This window comes from Oryx dammah, unplaced genomic scaffold, assembly GCF_014754425.2.
Source record: "Oryx dammah isolate SB20612 unplaced genomic scaffold, SCBI_Odam_1.1 HiC_scaffold_29, whole genome shotgun sequence".
Taxonomy (NCBI): Eukaryota; Metazoa; Chordata; class Mammalia; order Artiodactyla; family Bovidae; genus Oryx; species Oryx dammah.
In genome coordinates this window covers 112,064,195-112,085,980 of record NW_024070213.1, presented here as the reverse complement: position 1 = coordinate 112,085,980, position 21,786 = coordinate 112,064,195, and the positions used below count along the sequence as shown (strand labels likewise).

The 21,786-nt window shown below is 37.9% G+C and overlaps 2 protein-coding genes across 2 annotated transcripts in view; both read right to left on the bottom strand.

The window, feature by feature from the left end:
- The window catches only part of CAPS2 (calcyphosine 2), a 35,385-nt gene extending 14,692 nt beyond the window's left edge, over positions 1–20,693 (bottom strand). The window contains exons 1-6 of the mRNA XM_040233872.1: positions 20,622–20,693; positions 15,660–15,865; positions 14,515–14,637; positions 12,191–12,258; positions 6,809–6,928; positions 517–591 (exon numbers count right to left, since the gene is read on the bottom strand). Of these exons, the coding sequence (XP_040089806.1) occupies positions 517–591; positions 6,809–6,928; positions 12,191–12,228 (233 nt within the window). The 5' untranslated portion in view covers positions 12,229–12,258; positions 14,515–14,637; positions 15,660–15,865; positions 20,622–20,693. The remainder of the gene's footprint in view (positions 1–516; positions 592–6,808; positions 6,929–12,190; positions 12,259–14,514; positions 14,638–15,659; positions 15,866–20,621) is intronic.
- GLIPR1L1 (GLIPR1 like 1) overlaps positions 15,754–21,786 on the bottom strand; it is a 40,217-nt gene continuing 34,184 nt past the window's right edge. The window contains exons 6-7 of the mRNA XM_040233982.1: positions 20,622–20,792; positions 15,754–15,909 (exon numbers count right to left, since the gene is read on the bottom strand). Of these exons, the coding sequence (XP_040089916.1) occupies positions 15,754–15,909; positions 20,622–20,792 (327 nt within the window). The remainder of the gene's footprint in view (positions 15,910–20,621; positions 20,793–21,786) is intronic.

Below are 21,786 nucleotides of genomic sequence, written 5' to 3'. Positions count from 1 at the left end.
ACCACCTTCCTTGTCATTTTACTACACCTACCAATGTCACTTCACTACATCTACTGTTACTTTAAGCCATTAAAGTGAAATTAAATTACATAAAGGTTAATTTTTAAGTAGTTTAGAATCCTCTAGTAGTAACATGTATCTTTAAAACTTCATTTTATTTCTTTTTGAAAGACATTTTAAAATCACATTTTAAATAATTTCTAATTAAAATGTTTTTCTTTTAGACTCATACTCCCCATAATTTTTATAAGAGATTAAATATATATTACCTAAAAATGTTTGTAGTACATTCACTTAAATGTAACAAATTTAACTAATTTAATTATTGCTACCTCTATTTGAAAAGAAAATACCTTTTAATAATCATAGGATTAAAAAACTTAATATGTTGACGTATGGCAAAACCAATACAATATTGTAAAGTAGTTAACCTCCAATTAAAATAAATAAATTTATATTTTTAAAAAATTTTAAAAAATAAGTTACATTAAAAAAATTTAATAAAGTCACAATTACCTTGATATGATCCTACCATCAAACTGCACTTTATGAGAAAGGATATTTTCAGTTAATGTAGACTGGGTTTTTATCCTGGTAAGAAATACAACTGTTAATAATTATTTTTAAAATACCTACATTAGATAAGTACCTAAAAGTTATGTCAATATTTTCAAATGCACATACTAGATAAAGATGAGGTTTAAACCTCTTTTTATTCCAGACTGCTATTGCTATTGCAGACACAGAAGAAAGAACCCTGAGCTGTGGTATATAATGGGCTTCCCTGGTGGCTCAGTGATAAAGAATCCACCTGCCAATGAAGGAGACGTAGTTTTGATTCTTGGATTGGAAGATCCCCTGGAGCAGGAAATGGCAACCCACTCCAATATTCTTCAGTGGTAAATTTCATAAACAGAGGAGCCTGGTGGGCACAGTCCACGAGGTTGCAAAAGAGTCGGTCATGACTTAGCAACTAAATAAAAACACAAAATTGTATATAATATACGAATAACTTCTATGTTGCTGCTGCTAAGTCGCTTCAGTCGTGTCTGACTCTGTGCGACCCCATAGACGGCAGCCCACCCGGCTCCCCCGTCCCTGCGATTCTCCAGGCAAAAACATTGGAGTGCGTTGCCATTTCCTTCTCCAGTGGATGAAAGTGAAATGTCAAAGTGAAATCGCTCAGTCGTGTCCAACTCTTCGTGATCCCATGGACTGCAGCCTACCAGGCTCCTCCATCCATGGGATTTTCCAGGCAAGAGCACTGGAGTGGGCTGCCACTGCCTTCTCCGAACTTCTATGCTAGAACTTACCATATCAAAGTGCTACGAAAGTCAGTGTGAAACAGAGATAGCATGTTTGTGCCTGGCACTCTTGCAAGGCTAACTGATAGCCATTTCTAACCCTCTTCTTTGCCTCTCTCCCATCACTAAATTTGCATTCTTAACCTCTTACAACTAGAAGTGACTAAGGAGCCCAGTTCTTCCAGTAAACTTCCAGGAAAGACTTTCTTTTGTCCTGATAAGAGAACAGCACGGAAAGAGTTCCTGCCTGTGAACACGGCAAGGATATGATGCTAGTAGCCACAGCAGCCATCAGGCAACCAAAAAGATCTCAGGGAAGCCAGCCCAGAGCTGTGCCTCACTAAGCCACTGAACTAAAGCCAACAACTGGCCACCTCCAAGCAGCCAGTTGTATAAGGAAAATAAATCCTGATTTGTTTAAGCCACAAGCAGTCAGGTTTTCAGTTGTGGGTAGCCAAAAACATTCCTTGCCAAAACAGAGTAGAGACAAAGAGTGCTGGATGAGGTTCCAGTCTTGGCCATAGTTCTAGCTGTGAGACCTCAGATCAGTTATTTAATCTTTATGGCTTTATGGCTATGATCTCACAAAGACTGCCAGTCCTAAAATTCTGTTTAATAATATGAAGCAAAACCCAATGACACATACTTTGACACCCTACTACCAATATTCTCCTCTGAAGCGTCAGTGATGTTTCTTTACATCCCTTCCTAAGTAATTTTATGATATTCCCATAAAACTGCAGCTATAATGAAATTGCAATAATGTAGCTCACTGAGATCTTGAAACATTATACCTCTATAAAAATCTAGGTCTCAATGAAAGGTAAGCAACATACAGTAAATAAGAGCCTGTAAATCAAATGAGAGTTCTGAACACAGAGTGTAGCCATGAGAGTTTGGTCATCTCAATTCCATTTAATCCATTAGTAATAATGTGATCATTGAATGCCCACTATGTGCCTAAAACAGTTCTAAATGCTGAGAAAATAAAAGCAATAATAATAATAGCTACTATTTATTAAGAACCTCCTAGACACTAGTCTGTATTAAAATCTTTTTAATGTGTATTGGTTCATTTAATGCTTGTAGTAACTCAATAAAGTGTTAGTATCCCCGTTTTAAAAATATGGTTTATACAGTTAAACAGTTAGCACATGGCATAGCCAAAAAAAAAACAAAAATTGCTCATAATCATTACATTATTTTGCTTCTCAAAGGTAAACAGAACTCAGTTTAACAGTGATAGATTGAAATAACAGTTTCAAGGATTCTAGTTTTCTTGAAAAGACAAAAAATAGGCATTTATATTATAAAATGGGAAGTTCCATGTTGGAGTTTTCAGTATCTGATACGTAGCACCAATACTTCTCCAAGTTCTTAACCAACAGAGGAATAAGAATCAGGTGGATGAAGACTCACATATAAATTTTCTTATTGCTAAAGCAGTTGGAAACCATGGTTTAGAAATGTAGCAACAACAAGCTAAGTCCTTAAACTAGAATTAAACAGACTAACCCACTCATTCCCACTGGGGAAGGACCCTGTAAAGCTCAGTGCGCAGGACAGAATGTGTACTTCTGCAGACATCTGGGTCAAGGAACAAGAGGGGAGGAAGGCCTGTACTACACGTGCCAATGCCTGCTTCCCACTCTATGGAGCAGAATTTTTTCCTCCTCTTCTTCTGGGAATAATGACTAAGGGCAGTGAAGTCCATCAATTCAATAATTCTAATCAAACTCCCACAGGATTTTTTGTAGAACTAGACTAGCTAAATGTAAAACTTATATCAAAGAGGAAGGAGCCAAAGTGTGCCGAGACAATACTAAAGCTAAACAAGCTTTATATATTTAATATATAACAGTACTAAGACAGGATAATTCTGGTGCAGGGATGTATAACAAGTAGATGAGACTGAAAAAAAAAAACAACAACAACAACCTAGAAACCACCAATACATTTGTAACAAGTATTATGTGGCATTACAAGTCAGATAAATAACGAGTTGGTGGTAGGGAGAGATTTCGTAAAGAAGATACAAGAGACATTAACAATAAATGGAGAGATTGGTAAACTGGTCTACAATAAATTTAGCAACTTTTGTTCATCAAAAGACATGATCAAGAGAATGAAAAGGTGACCAGAGGATAGGAAAAGACACGTCCAACAAATAGAGCTGAAAAAGGATTTATAACTAGAATATATAAGTTCCACTAATCAATATGGAAAAGATAACCCAATAGACTTGCAGGGACTATATAGAATATCCTATAAGAAGATACCCAGATGACGAACATACATATGCAAAAGTGCTCAACATCATTAGTCTTTAGTGAAATGTAAGTGAAAATCACCAATATATACCCATAAAATCACCAATATATACCTATGTTCAAACTACTGCACAATTGCACTCATCTCACAAGCTAGCAAAGCAATGCTCAAAATTCTCCAAGCCAGGCTTGAACGGTATGTAAACCATGAACTTCCAGATGTTCAAGCTAGATTTAGAAAAGGCAGAAGAACCAGAGATCAAATTGCAAACATCTGTTCGATCATCAAGCAATAGAGTTCCAGAAAAACATCTACTTCTGCTTTATTGACCATGCCAAAGCCTTTGACTATGTGGATCAGAACAGACTGTGGAAAATTCTTCAAGAGATTGGCATACTAGACCACCTGACCTGTCTCCTGAGAAATCTGTATGCAGGTCAAGAAGCAACAGTTAGAATTGGACATGGAACAACAGACTGGTTCCAAATCGGGAAAGGAGTACGTCAAGGCTGTATATTGTCACCCTGCTTATTTAATTTATATGCAGAGTACATCATGAGAAACGGTGGGCTGGAAGAAGCACAAGCTGGAATCAAGATTGCTGGGAGAAATATCAATAACCTCAGATATGCAGATGACATCACCCTTATGGCAGAAAGTTAAGAAGAACTAAAGAGCCTCTTGATGAAAATGAAACAGGAGAGTGAAAAAGTTGGCTTAAAGCTCAACATTCAGAAAACTAAGATCATGGCATCTGGTGCCATCTCTTTATAGCAAATAGATGGGGAAACAATGGAAACAGTGACAGAATTTATTTGGGGGGACTCCAAAATCACTGCAGATGGTGACCGCAGCCATGAAATTAAAAGATGCTTGCTCCTTAGAAGAAAAGCTATGACCCACCTAGACAGCATATTAAAAAGCAGAGACATTACTTTGCCAACAAAGGTCCATCTAGTCAAAGCTATGGTTTTTCCAGTAGTCATGTACAGATGTGAGAGTTGGACTATAAAGAAAGCTGAGCACCAAAGAATTGACATTTTTGAATTGTGGTGTTGGAAAAGATGCTTGAGAGTCCCTTGGACTGCAAGGAGACCCAACCAGTCCAACCTAAAGGAAATCAGCCCTGAATAATCACTAAAGACTAATGCTGAAGCTGAAACTCCAATACTTTGGCCACCTGATGTGAAGAACTGACTGCTTAGAAAAGATCCTGATGCTGGGAAAGATCAAAGACAGGAGGAGAATGGGACCACAGAGGATGAGATTGTTGGATGGCATCACCAACCCGATGAGCATGGGTTTGAGAAAGCTCCGGGAGTTGGTGATGGAGAGGGAAGCCTGACATGCTGCAGTCCATGGGGTCACAAAGAGTCGGATAGGACTGAGCGACTGAACTGACAGATACCCATAAGAGAAACTAAAATGAAAAATATAGATAGTTACCAGTACTTGTAAAGATACGGTGCCACTAGCACCTTCTTACTGCTACCGGTGGGAGTTTTAATTGCAACCACCACTTTGGAAGACTATTTGACAGTATTCTTTAAAGCTGAACAAATGCATAGTGGATGGGCCAGCAATTCCACTTGTGAGTACTGAGCAGAAATGAGTACATGTGCTCACCAAAGGCATGCACTCAAGTTCATGGCAGCACTATCCACAAACTGCCAAACGTCCACCAACGGCTGTGAGTAAACAAACCGTGGTATATCTATACAATAAAATGCCGTACAGTAAGGAGGATAAGGGACAACTACAAATAACACAGATTAAACTCGCAAACGTAACGTTAAACAAAAGAATTCAGACTCAGAGTCCAAGTTTTGTGAGTTCATGGAAATTCATAACCAGATAGTAGCAATCTACAGTGTTAGGATGGAGAGGCTAACCTGGGGCGGCAGAGGAGGTGTGAAATAACTGGGCTGCTGACCTGTTTCTCGGTCCAGGAATAATGCGTAAGTTTTGTTCAGTTTGTGAAAATTCCTATGCTGTACATTTAAAATGTGTACACTGTGTGAATGACTGTTTTATTTCTATGAAAGTTTACTTTAAGAAAGAGAAGTTTAGACATATGGTAGCTGAGATTAGCTATAAGATTAGCTCATATCCTAATCTTCCGGTCACATAATTAATTTACACATGATAACAGGGACTTTGCAAAAGTGATTAAGTTAACGATCTGGAGATAAGAAGATTAACCAGGATTATACAGGTAGGTTCAGTGCAATCACAAGTGTTTTATAAAAGGAAAGCAGAAGGATACGTGATAAAGGATACGTGATCCCTACAGAAGAGGAACAGCAGAGTAATAACACTCCTCTGCTTTGAAGATGGTGGAGGGACCACAAGCCAAGGAACAAAGGCAGCCCCAAGACACTGAAAAAGACAAAGAAGTGATTCTTCCCCGAAGCCTCCGGAAGGAATGCAGTCCTGTCAGCACCTTGATTGTAGATTTCTGAACTCCAGAAGTGGAAGAGAATAAATGTGTGTCGTTTCAAAAGTACTATTTGTGATAACCTGTTACAGCAGCAATAGGAAATTAATACATGATACCTTCAAATATTTAAAGGTATGGAAACTTCTAGAAGATAAGCTAAGGCTTCTAGAAATAAAATATGAATGAGACAAAAAGACCAAAGTTATAAGAAAGTACTGACAATTATAACAATCTGAAAATATTAAAAAACTGCTCTAAGAACTGGTGGGTTTTCTATTCTATTAAATCTGAGGCTAAATGTCAATAATTGGCAAAGTTGGTGAGAACTTTCAGTGGACTGCACCAGCAAACTATAAAAGTTCATACCAAACCAAGTACTCTGTACTTCATAAAGTACTTGGTACTTTGTACTTCATGAAGTACAAAGTAAAAGGCAAAAAGTAATATTTTTTTAAAAAAATACTAATTTTGAATATATTATGTCATCGAAATTCAGCCAATATATATTGTGTATATACAAATGTCTCAGTTACTACATTGTGTCTTTTCACATGTATTGTTGCCTAAGTTTCTGGCTGTCATTCCTAAATTATAAATAGAAGATCTGGAGGGCAAAGTTTACCCCAGTATCTTAAAGTGACAGAACTGGGATCTCAACTCCAAAAATTCCACTTTCCTTTATACAGAAAAGATAAAAACACAAAGGAAAAAATTTCCATTAGATACAAAAGTACATTTGAAAAACATATTTATAACATACTACGTCCTTAATTTTACACAAAAACCCTCTTACTTTGTTTCATGCAGTGTTCTTTTCCTAAATCGAATAGGTGCCAGCTTTGAATCTGGAAGGATATGAGAAATTTCTTGCTTCTCAGAGGTTAAATTTTGCTCTGGATCACTGATTACAGCCCTATACAGGAAAACACAACAGTCTGACAATTAAATGTTATAATGAAATGCTCTAGTATTCACATATTGATAAGCAGCTGGAAAAACCCATATACAAATGCCAATTTATACTACTGGCAGAATGAATGATCTGTCAGATATTAAATGAATGCATTTAATAATTAAAAACATCATACAAGTGAATATTCTTATCTATCTCTTTTTCCATAAGTATTATCTAAAAATAAATTGAAATTTCTGAGAGGATTTGGAGCATCAAGTCTTCCTCTTACTATTCTTTAAACAAAAAGACACTGTACCAATGACTTCTGAATAAAAGACAGGAAGTAAACTATGTGAGAAACCATATGGATTTCTGGGGTGGGGAGGAAGCATTCCGAGCGGAAGGGAAAATAAATGCAAAGTACCTGAGACATCAGTGAATCTGGTGTGTTTTAGAAGGGAGGAAGCCAGATGGCAAAGCAGAGTAAACAACAGAGAAGTAGGAAAAGGGGTCTGGGGTCTATGGTGGGCAAAACATGCAGGGCCTGGGGAGAGTGTGTTACTGACCCCAGGTTTTCAGCACTCCTTATTCACGCCCTTGGCATGCCCTCATTATAATGATAGTGTACTTTCTTTGGCTTTAAGTTTAGCCATTGGAAACGCTTTGGCAGCAGGATGGCTCTGCTGGTCTGACCTGAACTAATTCGTGCAAGTGTGGGTTGTTTGGGAATCTGTTCATCTAGGATAATCTTGACTAAGTGGTCCAGCTGCACATAGGGAAGGACTTTCCTTTTGAGAACAAGTGGGTTAACCAAGCTAACAAAGATGGCAGAAGTACAAAAAACAAACAAACAAACAAACAAACAAATGGAAACATGAGGTTTTTCAAGGATTAAACTCAGAATTAAGCCCACTGCTTTTGGTCATATATAATGGGCCAAAGTAAGTGAAAAGTAATAGCTACTCAGCCAAGTCTAGCCTGGACAGCTGACCTGAAGACACATGAGTATTAATTAATGACTACTGTTTTAAGCTACTAGGTTTTATAGTGATATGTAACCAATACCTGTGCATACTCAGTCACTTCAGTCAAGTCTGACTGTGCAACCCCATGGACTGCAGCCCACAAGGCTCCTCTGTGCATAGGAGTCTCCTGGCCAGAATACTGACATGGGTTGCATTTTCCTCTTCCAAAGGATCTTCCCGACCCAGGCACTGAACCCTTGTATCCTCTGTCTCCTGCATGGCAACAGACTCTTTACCCACTGAGCCACCTGGGAAGCAACCAATACATAGGTCTTACAGATTTTATTCTGATTGACATGGATGTTACTGGAAGGTTTGATGTGGCTTATGTTTTTAATGAACTCACTGGCTGCTCCCTGGTGGCTCAGAGGGTAAAGTGTCTGCCTGCAATGCAGGAGACCTGGGTTGGATCCCTGGGTCAGGAAGATCCCTGGAGAAGGAAATGGCAACCCACTCCAGTACTCTTGCCTGAAAAATCCCATGGACAGAGAAGCCTGGTAGACTACAGTCCATGGGATCGCAAAGAGTCAGACACGACTGAGCGACTTCACTTTCACTTTCTTTCACTTTCACTGGCTGCTAGGTTGAGAATAGACCAATTAGGGGCAAATGCAGGTACAATGAGTCCAATTAGAAAGTGTCTGAAATAATCCAGGAGACAGGAGATGACAGGGTGAATAGGGAGGGTGGCAGCAGAGAGGGATAAATTTATTTTGATGGTTGATCTGAGTTTGCCCATGAACTGCATATAGGATTTGAGTGAAAGAGAAGGATTAAAGGCAATAACAAGATTTTAAGCCTAAATTACTTGAAGAATTATTACAAATAGCTGAGAAAAGAAAAGATGCAAAAGGCAAAGGAGAAATGGAAAGACATACCCATCTGAATGGAGAGTTCCGAAGAATAGCACGGAGAGATAAGAAAGCCTTCATCAGTGATCAGAGCAAAGAAACAGAGGGCAACACTAGAATAGGAAAGATTAGAAATCTCTTCAAGAAAATTAGAGATACCAAGGCAAATTCTCATGCAAAGATGGGCACAATAAAGGACAGAAATGTATATGGACCTAACAGAAGGAGAAGACATTAAGAAGAGGTGGCAAGAATACACAGAAGAACTATACAAAAAAGATCTTCATGACCCAGATAACCAGGATGGTGTGATCACTCACCTAGAGCCAGACATCCTGGAATGTGAAGGCAAGTGGACCAGAGGAAGCATCACTACAAACAAAGCTAGTGGAGGTGATGGATTCCAGTTGAGTTATTTCAAATCCTAAAAGATGATGCCATGAAAGTGCTGCACTCAATATGTCAGCAAATTTGGAAAACTCAGCAGTGGCCACAGGACTGGAAAAGGTCAGTTTTCACCAATCCCAAAGAAAGGCAATGCCAAAGAATGCTCAAACTACTGCACAGTTGCACTCATCTCACACATTAGTAAAGTAATGCTCAAAATTCTCCAAGCCAGGCTTCAGTAATACATGAACCATGAACTTCCAGATGTTCAAGCTGGTTAGAAAAGGCAGACGATCCAGAGATCAAATTGCCAACATTTGATAGATCATTGAAAAAGCAAGAGAATTCCAGAAAATAAATCTACTTCTGCTTTATTGACCATGCCAAAGCCTTTGACTGTATGGATCACAATAAAATGTGGAAAATTCTTCAAGAGATGGGAATACCAGAGCACCTGACCTGTCTCCTGAGAAACCTGTATGCAGGTCAAGAAGCAACAGTTAGAACTGGACATGGAACAACAGACTGGTTCCAAATAGGAAAAGGAGTACGTCAAGCTGTATATTGTCACCCTGCTTATTTAACTTATATGCAAAGTACATCATGAGAAATGCTGGGCTGGATGAAGCACAAGACAGAATCAAGATTGCCAGAAGAAATATCGATAACCTCAGATATGCAGATGACACCACCCTTACGGCAGAGAGTGAAGAAGAACTTCTGAAGAGCCTCTTGATGAAAGTGAAAGAGTAGCATGAAAAAGTTGGCTTAAAACTCAACATTCAGAAAACGAAGATCATGGCATCCAGTCCCATCACTTCATGGGAAATAGATGGGGAAACAATGGAAACAGCGAAAGACTTTATTTTGGGGGGCTCAAAAATCACTGCAGATGGTAACCACAACCATGAAATTAAAAGACACTTGCTCCTTGGAAGAAAAGCTATGACCAACGTAGACAGCATATTCAAAAGCAGAGACATTATTTTGTCAACAAAGATCCATCTAGTCAAGGCTATGGTTATTCCAGTGGTCATGTATGGATGTGAGAGTTGGACTATAAAGAAAGCTGAGCGCCAAAGAATTGATGCTTTGGAACTGTGGTGTTGGTGAAGACTCTTGAGAGTCCCTAGGACTGCAAGGAAATCAAACCAGTCAATTCTAAAGGAAATCAGTCCTGAATATTCACTGGAAGGACTGATGCTGAGGCTGAAACTCCAATACTTTGGCCCCCTGATGTGAAGAACTGACTGCTTAAAAAGCCCCTGATGCTGGTAAACATCGAAGGCAGGAGTAGAAGGGGACGACAGAGGATCAGAATGCTGGATGGCATCACTGACTCGATGGACATGAGTTTGAGTAAGCTCTGGGAGTTGGTGATGGACAGGGAGGCCTGGCGTGCTGCAGTCCATGGGGTTGCAAAGAGTGGGACACGACTGAGCAACTGAACTGACGGACTGAACTTGCAGAATATTGTTGCCATGGAAGAAAACTAAAGAGGATTTCATAATGAGGGAACGAAAGAGAACAACTTTCAGAAACCAAAGTAACATTTGCCAACGTTACTTTAGCATTTGGATTAGGGCTGCATCAGCATATAGGTGGTTACTGAAGACCCGATACTGGATGAAATCACCTAGAAAGTAAAAGGAGAAGTCCAAGAAGTAGAAGGCCTCGTGTATTCCTGTGTATAAAGATAGGAGAGGTGAAGAGGAACTAAGACAGGAGGCTGAGGATTGGAAAGAAGGAGGATAAACCAACCACGTGTGGTATGCCAAAAGCCAAGGGAGGAAAAAAAAGTGCTTCACAGAGAAGAAAGTATTCAACCCAGTAGATGGCACTAATGGGTTGAGTAACTGAGAATTAGGTAATTGCCATTAACCCAACAATATGGATGCCACTAGAAGGAAATGGCAACCCATTCCAGTGTTCTTGCCTGGAGACTCCCAGGGACGGGGGAGCCTAGTGGGTTGCCGTCTATGGGGTCGCACAGAGTCAGACATGACTGAAGCGAGATAGCAGCAGCAGCAGCAGCTATCTTATGAAGAGACACTGCGGTGGCATTTTGGGAGTATAAATGTAAAGTCAGTTCATGAGGTAATAAACGGGGAAATACTGAAGACTGTAACAAAACTGTGTCCAAAAATTAGCTAAGAAACAGGTATATAGACTATCATCCTTTCTCTCTGCCAACCAAGTAGTTATCTTTTTCAAAGCTAAACTTGAGTCTTACTTCTGCTGTGAAGACTTCCTAGACTATTCCAGCCTCTTCTGAAATCCTGCATTACTTACATATTCATGCAATTTAGCACAGCAGGTACTGAAACTTTATCTAGTTTTCTAAGGGTTACAAAACTTTACGTTAGGCTTTAGAACTCTTGACAATCCCACAGTTCCCAGACTGTGCACTGAGTCACACTCGGGTGTCACAGGGAAGTCAAAGGAACACCACTGGATATGTTTTGTTTTTGAGGGAAATAGTGATACTCATAATTGTGGCATACCACAAAAACTACTAGCTCCAAGTAATTCACAGCTTCAGCAAAATACCACATTACACGCCGTCAATGAATGATATCACATCTTTGAAAAACTGGCTTTTCTACAGCTGCTGTGATAAAAAGCAGGGGCCAGGTGGGCTAGAAAGTGAGAGTGGCAGCATTTATACAATTCTAAGATTTGAGAGATTATTTGTCATCCAAGAAGTGCATATGTCCCATTAGTGAGTAACTGCATATTTATGAAGGAAATAAAAACATTTTTTTTCAATTTGTATTATTTTTTCAGATGACCATTAAGTTATTAGGAAGAAAATATTTACTAAACTATTTAGACAAAAAATGCTTAGTAAATAGAACTGTTAAGTATTTCTGTTGGGCAAAGAGCCTAGTGGGAAAAAAAAGTGCAGTAAACAGAGAAAGTATGGAAACCTCTGAGTTGACCATTCCAATGCAGATGTCATGTATAAAAAGGAAATGTAACGAATGCTTTCTGAATGGATCTCTATTAACGCTTGCCTGGATAAGTGGTCTATCATCACTTGCTCTGCAACCATCTGTTTCTTCTTCTCTGCAGCCACAACATCCTGAGACGAGAAAATGAAGAAAACGCCATTGTCCATAAAGCAGAACAGTACTATAGTTAACACAAGAGTCCTAAAACATAAATAAGCATTTCCAATTTCTTTCTTAACGATTACCATCTCATCTTTTCCCAATGGCCTTCCCAGTGGCTCAGCAGGGAAAGAATCTGCCTGCAACACAGGCGCCACAGGAGATGCGGCTTTGATCCCTGGGTCAGGACGATCCCCTGGAGAAGGAAATGGCAATCTGCTCCGGTATTCTTGCCTGAGAAGTCTCATGAAAGAGGGGCCTGTAGGCTACTGTCTATGGGCTTGCAAAGAGTTGGACATCACTGACAGACTAAGCACATTCATATCATCATCAATAAATTTGAATCCCAATTATTTAATCTAAAAATACATTTATTTGCTAAAATGTAATACCATTACATTTTGGCAGAAATCATCAGTGATTTCCATATCAGTCAGACAATGGCTGTAAAACCCAAAAGCAAGCGAGAGAGGTGACATTGATGAGTATGGAGTCCATGGCGAACATGCACCTTGGGTGCTGACATTTACGGTGACTTATACTCTGGAGGAAATGTTAGAACCACCCTCAGGCACACTGATTTAGAGAGCTGTGTCAACAGAAGGCAGATTAGAAGCAGAAATCACACAAATGCAACTGAAAAGTGACAAAGTGGACGAGATGGACATAAAACCCATAGGTTCACTGCCTCTGTTGTTCATTTAGTTAAAAACTAAGTTGAAAAGTTTCCACCTATTTAAAAAGGAAATTGGTACTAATGTCACATACATTCAAAATTTACTTATGTAAAACATCTCCTTTAAAAGATTGATACAGGGGTGCTACCACAATAGAGTAAAATGTGCTTAATGGTGAATTAAGATATGATGCTACTAAGAAAGTAATTAAATGGGAAAAGAAATCCACAAACACCTAGATGGCTCTGGATTATACTAACAGCAGTAGCCAAAAGGCCTTATGTATTTAGCAACATCCAATCAAGTATAATTTTAGTGAAAAATGAAAGTTGCTCAGTCATGTCTGACTCTTTGAGACACTGTGAACTGTAAACTGCCAGTCTCCTCCATCCATGCAATTCTCCAGGCAAGAATACTGGAGTGGGTTTCCATTACCTTTTTAGGGGCTCTTCCCAATCCAGGGATCAAACGAGAGACTCCTGCATTGCAGACAGATTCTGTACTGTCTGAGCCACCAGGGAAGCCCCATAAGAGTACACTTTAGAAATATACCAAAATAAGCCTTATCTGGGACACAACTTTGCCCTACAAGAAACATTTTTAAATTTTGCTATAACCCTGGTAATACTTGTTTTTCTATTAAGTATAAACATCTATATAGTAATAGGCATATAAAATAATGTACATGTGATTTTTAATAAACAAACAAATTACCAGCTTGGGACATCTGCAGAAAATCAGTCCACCTGGCCCAGAGATTGATGCCATCTTGCTCTTAGTTCAGAATGGACTGATTCAGGATGATTGCTATCCAAATAAAATCTATTTTGAATATCCACTCAGTGATAATGTATCTAGCTAAATCCACGTTGCTTTATTATTATTTAGGCATCTAAAGCAGAATTTTCTCAATTTTAAGGCAACACACACTGATAGCCCATCAATCAATTACAGGTGTACCTGAGGTATTAATCACTTGGGGGGTGTCTGGGGAGCCAAGGGCCTCCAACTCCAAGCAGCTTGGTCTGCATACGCCAGGACACTATAGAAATGCTATAATTATCTATTTGTACAATAACTAGTCTAAGTAATACTCATTAAGAAATCTCATTGATTTTGTAAAAGGTATAATTTCAAGTTAACATTGAGACTAGGGCTTTGTTTTCCTTTTCCTAAAGAAAAATTACATTATCCCTGCCCTTCAGTTTTATTAGCTTACGATTTTCAAAACAAAAAGATTATCCAGCTACTTCTTTGTGGGGAAAGCAGTGATACCAGATTAGCCCATTGTCTTCATGGTCAGTTAACATTCTGAACAGTGTAAACTAAATTTTTACAGACTTCCAAAGATGGAAGATGACTTTCCCACAGTGAACATACCAAACGTCAATCCATGGTAGGAGTGAGGACTGAACCTGGCGTATTAACGACTCTTCACCTCAGTCCAACTTCAACTGTCAGAAGCACTTATTCAAATTTAAGGCTGCAAAATTTCGGAGGACAAATGGTCTTAAATGGTTTATCAAATCAGTAAAAGTACCAGTAACTTACAGCATCAGATCTTCCTGTACTCCGCTGGAGAATGTGAGGGTTGTCTGCATAACCCCGCTGTAGCAGGGCTTTCCTGTCCAGAGTTGTCAGATCACCTGAGATGCCTTCTGCCCCTTGCACACACTAGAGGTGAAGCAATAAGTGAACCCTCATATGCATGCTTAGAACATTTGTTTTTAACAATATAAAGAATAAAACAGTGACTGGATACATCAGATTAAGAGTATAGGCTCTGATAATCAGACCGCCTATTGAATCCAGCTCTCCCGCTTTCTAGCTAGACAACGTCTCTGTGCCTCAGTTTACTCATAAATAAAATGGCAATTAATTAGTAACTGTTTTGTACTCTAAAAAATGATTAAATGAGGTGATACATGGGCAACACATTCCAGAAGTACCTGACATACAGTAAGCATTACATAAAAGAGAGCAACTATTATAACTGTAATTGTCCATTTGAGTCTTTGTAAAGTTAATAAATATGGGCATGTCATCCATTTATAAAGCTAAGTTCCCAAGTAAAATGATACTAATATATGGGTGTATCCTTTAAGATTGTTAAAATCAAACACAAACAGAAACCAGCCTTAAAAATTCCCTGAGCAGACAATACCAGTTTAGTCATACAAGCAAAGCTTAATTTAGCTTATTTTACAAGACGAGTGAGACTAACTTGACCAGGGTTACCTCCTGCTTATGTCTCTAGAAATCATAAGTGAAACTTAAACTGTTCCCCAAACTGATATGAAGTAACCACTAACCCATCCATTATCATTTAAGAAAATTCTGGTATTATAACCAATCACTGTAAAGCATAAACAGTCACTGCCTCCACACTTTGTAAACTGCTTTATAACAACAGCTCCCTAGGTCTCTTTCCATGTTTAATTTGAGTACTTCCAGTTCACGACCTGACCATTTGGTGTGTACACAAAACTTTTACTAATTACTGCTTTGGTGATTCATTGGTTTTATGTCTGCTATTTCTGAACTTTTAACAACATTCTAAAGAGGTAAATGCTAAATTTTTCTCTGAATACTAGATGTGTTTATATGAGCTTAACAAAATATATTGCTCCAATAGGATGTCAGCTTATCAGAAATGTGACAGATTACAAGTCTATCTCCCCAGGGCTCGTTCTTACTTTAGCTTTTCCTTGAAAGGTCACATTTCATCTTCATAGTCTTCGCTGTCTCCATGACCTTCGATTGCTACATGAAACCTTATTATACATTTGTTTATGATTCGTCGCCTGCCTCTCCTGTTCTAAGTTCCATGAGGGCAGGAACCTTGTCTGTCTTTGTCATTGCAGGATCCCTGGTGCCAGAGCAGGTCCACATGAAGTTGGCACTGTATGTGTGTCCAATGAATGAATAATAAATCTTAAGTGTGTACTATAGTGAAAGAGATTTATGAGGATACTTTATAATTTTATTTATTTACTCACTAATATCTGTTTTTCCTAAGTAGTGATTTGACAGTCACCAAAAAGATGTTTAACATTATATAAGGTAAATTTAAGAAAGATTAAATTAACAGACATGTTTCAGTATAAGCCAGGTTCTATATTAAGTATAGGTTGGAGGAAACTTTCAAAGCCATCTTACTTTGTTTCAACTTGTTTTCGGCCTTTTACCCAAGGGAAACAGTGGCATTTCCACTTGGCATCTCAGATTTAACCTCTTCAAATCAGACTTCACTGTGATATCCCTCACTCCAGTTAACGAAAAATACACCCTTTGAACTGCTCAGCTCAAAAAGCCTTAGAGTTATCTTTCATCTTTCCTTTCTCTCAAGCCTAAAACCAATCCTTCACCACATATTCTGAGTCTTACCTTCAGAAACTGTCTAGAATTGAACTTCTCGTTGTGACCACTTCTTATCCAAATCTGCTGCAAGCACCTGGGTCCAAGTAGGCATCCTTATCTCTTGCCTGGATTATTGGGATAGCCTCCACAGTAAAACCCATTCTCAACTAAACAGAATAGAAGGTGAAGTCCTGAAGTGTTCTACAAGACCTCTCTGATCTGCCTCGCAGCCTCTGCTTCCCTTTAAGTCACTGAAAAAATCTCCCACCTCTCCCTTGCTCTTCTCCCTCACCACACTGCTCTTAATATTTCTTAAATACTCCATGCCCACTCCTACTTCATGACACTGAGAGTTTCTTCTAACTTGCTTGCCTCTTACCCCTTTTGAATGTGCCCTAAAATGCTACCTTATGGAAAAGATCTTCTCTGATGATCCTGTACAAACTACAACCCCAACCTTGGCTTTCCAAGTTTCCTTTACTCATAGCATTTATCATCATCTATCATATTAGAGGACTTCCTGGTGGCTTAGAAGATAAAGAATCTGCCTGCAATGCAGGAGATCCGAGTTCCATCTCTGGGTCAGGAAGATCCTCTGCAGAAGGGAATGGCTACCCAACTGGTTCATTCATTCATTTATTCTTTTTTTTTTTTTTTTTGCAAGAGCAAGGATATTTGTCTGTTTTAGTCACTGACTTATAACCAGTGCCTGGAAAGGTATTTTGCATATCATGAAACATTAGAGAACTATTTTTGAAAGAATAAACAATGAATGAATTAGTAGGTGTTTTGTCTTTTTATAGAGTTGGTGAAAAAAGGTATACTTGCAATGATCACACGCTAGTAAAGTAATGCTCAAAATTCTCCAAGCCAGGCTTCAGCAATACGTGAACCATGAACTTTCAGATGTTCACGCTGGTTTTAGAAAAGGCAGAGGAACCAGAGATCAAACTGCCAACATCCGCTGGATCATGGAAAAAGCAAGAGCATTTCAAAGCCTTTGACTGTGTGGATCACAATAAGCTGTGGAAAATTCTTCAAGAGATGGGAATACCAGACCACCTGACCTGCCTCTTGAGAAACCTGTATGCAGGTCAGGAAGCAACAGTTAGAACTGGACATGGAACAACAGACTGGTTCCAAATAGGAAAAGGAGTACATCAAAGCTGTATATTGTCACCCTGCTTATTTAACTTAGATGCAGAGTACATCATGAGAAATGCTGGGCTGGAAGAAGCATAAGCTGGAATCAAGATTGCCGGGAGAAATATCAATAACCTCAGATATGCAGATGACACCACCCTTATGGCAGAAAGTGATGAAGAACTGAAGAGCATCTTGATGAAAGTGAAAGAGGAGAGTGAAAAAGTTGGCTTAAAATTCAACATTCAGAAAACGAAGATCATGGGATCCAATCCCATCACTTCATGGCAAACAGATGAGGAAACAGTGGCTGACTTTATTTTGGGAGGCTCCAAAATCACTGCAGATGGTGACTGCAGCCATGAAATAAAAAGACACTTACTCCTTGGAAGAAAAGTTACAATCAACCTAGACAGCATATTAAAAAGCAGAGACATTACTGTGTCAACAAAGGTCCCTATCGTCAACACTAAGGTTTTTCCAGTAGTCATGTAAGGATGTAAGAGTTGGACTATAAAGAAAGCTGAGCACAGAAGAATTGATGTTTTTGAACTGTGATGTTGGAGAAGACTCTTGAGAGTCCCTTGGACTGCAAGGACATTCAACCAGTCCATCCTAAAGGAGATCAGTCCTGGGTGTTCATTGGAAGGACTGATGTTGAAGCTGAAACTCCAATCCTTTCACCACCTGATGCAAAGAGCTGACTCATTTGAAAAGACCCTGATGCTGGGAAAGACTGAGGGCAAGAGGAGAAGGGGACGACAGAGGATGAGATGGCTGCATGGCATCACCGACTCGATGGACATGAGTTTGGGTGGACTCTGGGAGTTGGTGATGGACAGGGAGGCCTGGCATGCTGCAGTTCATGAGGTCGCAAAGAGTCAGACACGACTGAGTGACTGAACTGAACTGGACAGAACTGAACATAAGTACTATTAATTAATATTAATTTGGGAATTAATATTATTTCCTGTAAAATTGAATTTTTATTTTCAGTGTTTTATTTAAAGGTATTTCATTACTTTAAAAATATATATATGTACCCACACAAATATATATAAATTTACATTTTAGGAGGTAAAACAATTTGATAGTGAAATTCATCACCTTTTATACTAAATGGAAGGAAAACTCAACACAGGAATTTTGCCTTTAGAATAAAGCAGAGTGGAACTATTTTACTGTTTGATATTATCAGTTGATTGCTGTATCAACCTATTTAATTAGTAGCTATAGCCTTTAATTATTGTCTTGGATTCTAAATTCATCTAACTTTAGCTTTTCTTTGTCAGCAAAGAGAATCAATTTGCATGTGAATTCCTGCTTTAAAGAGGGGCTATGTTTCAGATATCAGGGACCTCTTTTATTTCTAGAGATTTACTATCCCAGTGGTAATTCATGTAATTATAATAGGATTTATTAACAGCAAATTTATATAACAGTTTTGGTTCTAATAAGAGTATATACTTTAAAATGACATCAGATAAGTTGCTCAAACTCCCTAAGTACAAGATTATTATATACAGAATACAAAGAAACCAGGGATTTTTTGTAAGACTACCAAAGACATATTAAACTTCTAATATGTAGCCTAAAAAAAAAATCAAAAAAGTAAAACAAGATCTTCTCCAAAAGAATATAGGCAAATATTGGCTTTTATTTATAAAGCCGTTCCTCATTCATATGGGAAGATTTGCAAACAATATTTATCTTCTCTTAAACCAAAAGTAAATAAGCATCATCGTTTGAACTTGTGTTCAAGGGTATCAAGGTTTTACTTTAAAACTATTTGAATTGTTTTGCCGTGAAAAGGAAAGCATGCACTTACAGAAATTTTCATTCTGTTTTCCCAGCATTATTATCATTATTATTATTACAGTGATCTAACTATCAAATGGTAGATCCTACAGACACTACACACACAGATGCTAAACAGCTATGAAATTGTCCTACCTGCTATTACAGACACTAGAATACTATATTTATGTACATCTGTTTGAATCTGGAAAATTAGTTTTAAAATAAATGGGGAACACGTGTATACCTGTGGCGGATTCATGTTGATGTAGGGCAAAACCAATACAATATTGTAAAGTAATTAACCTCCAATTAAAATAAATAAATTTATATTAAAAAAAATTTAAAAGACCAAATAATCCCATAACTTTTGTTACTCTTTTAGCTAAATACCATGGGTTTTAGTGAGTTCCAGATAGTCCCTACATGGACTAGAAAAATAAAAGCTGATATGCCACATCTACTTACAACTTATTTAGGTATAAACTGACCATTCATGAATATAGGAGCAAAGTAAATATAATAAATTTAATGGCTTTTCACAAGCATACCAGAAAGGTAAAAGTTGAATTTTAGAAAGGTTTTACAACTTATTCTTTTTACTCAACAGTAAATGCTAAGTAAATACAACTGTCAAACTTCCCTGAAAATACATTATTCTTATTAAAAGTTAACTGAATGAAGAATTATATCTAAGTGCTCTTTCTTTATGACCAGTAGTATCATAAATTATGTTTTCAAACCTTTCTAAAATTCAAGGTTCACCTTATTGATATGCTTGTGAAACACCATTAAATTTATTATGTTTATTTTGCTCTTATATTCATGAATGGTGAGTTTATATCTAATTAAGATTAAATTAAAATATAACAGCTTCAGCAATTCATGATATTAAAAATATCTCCCTAACTCAACTAGAAAACAATCATGGAGTGATGACAGTTTTAAAATAAAACAGGGTCACTTGAAAGTCTGAAACCACTTTTTGACTTTTAAGTTTAGTCTTTAAAGTGAGACAAATAGAGTTCAAGACAGCTACATCGGAAACAGATATGTATTATTGCCTTATTTCTAAACCAAGGCAAGTGAAAAACTACAGAGAAAAGACGATTAGGTCATATGACTAAATTTTTCACATCTGAAAATGGTGATAATAACCCACTGAAGTTGTTGTGAAGAATAAACTAGTTAATTTAAGTAAAGTCCTTAAAAAGAGTCCCTGGCACACAGAAATAAGTGTTATCTACTTTATTTTATTATGATTAACAGCAAGATAAATCAGGCAAAGAGATGTTTCTATAATACAAACACTGTTTTCTTTAAATTCCATTACAATATTGTAAAGCCTCGTACATTACCTTGTCATCTGTCTTGATTCTTGGAGTCTGTTGATATGTGACACTTGACTTTGCCTTTTCAGCATTTCTCTGACTGTATTGTTTATATCCCCCTTTCATTTCAGTTTTGTATTGCTGATGTTTTAGTTTATATTTGTCTGTTGGTGCTGGCAAATTTTCAGGTATTCTGTCCTGCTCCAAGAAGTAAAAAGAAAAAGAATGTTACTGTGATAAAAAAATTCAAAATTACTATTAATTTTCCTTATTAACATTCAACAAGTTTACCATTTACCTTAGCATTTATGCCTAAGAAACAGCTCACTATGATCTATTTTCTAAGGAGAGGTAATATTTAAAACATTTAGCTGGTGCAGCATGCCTGGGTGGGCACTGTCCTCAAACACTCTAAGCCTGTATCTTGTTTCACAGCTGGACATCAGTCCTAGTTCTAAAACAGAAGAAAGAATGACTTTTCTCTCTACTTAGGAGTTTCAGATAGATTATTTTACTCCTGCCTCAGAAAACCTCCATTGCAAAACATTTCTTCCAGAATAGTCATTGAACTTGGAGGCCAGTAATATTGAGAAGCTCCGGTTGCCAGTTCTAGAATATTGAAATATTCTATCTTACGGTGTTATCTGGCTCCCTTCCACATGTCCATGGAATGAAAGGTAGCAGAGCCAGGAGATAAGAGAAACCTACAAAGAATAGTAAGAAAATATATACTGTCCCAGAAAGGGACAGTAACTCCAACAGGAGGCTGAAGCCAGTACATTTTCTATTTGAAACATTTTGTATCCAAGTCTATACCCCAGGAGAAGAATGAGAGGAGGCTTTGGGTGGAAAGTGTAACATGATGCCGATTAAGGTACTTTCATGTAATTTAACCAAGACAAGATGGCAAAGATCACGAATGGAAAAAGATTAACAAAGACAGAAAGGCGAGCCCACCTGGTCATAGACTGCTAGTCAGAACTTGTGCTCGGGACATGAAATAAAACCCTTAATGTTGTTTCAAGGATAAATATGTCCCAAGGAGACAGCTTGGAATAAGTAGTTATTATTTACTTCATAGTATCCTCATAGCCTAAAGTATGTCAAGAGACATACAAGTTTCAAGAGACCAGTTTTATGTTGTCCAACTAGCAACATCTGATCCAATTTTCTGCCATTAGTATAAACCTCT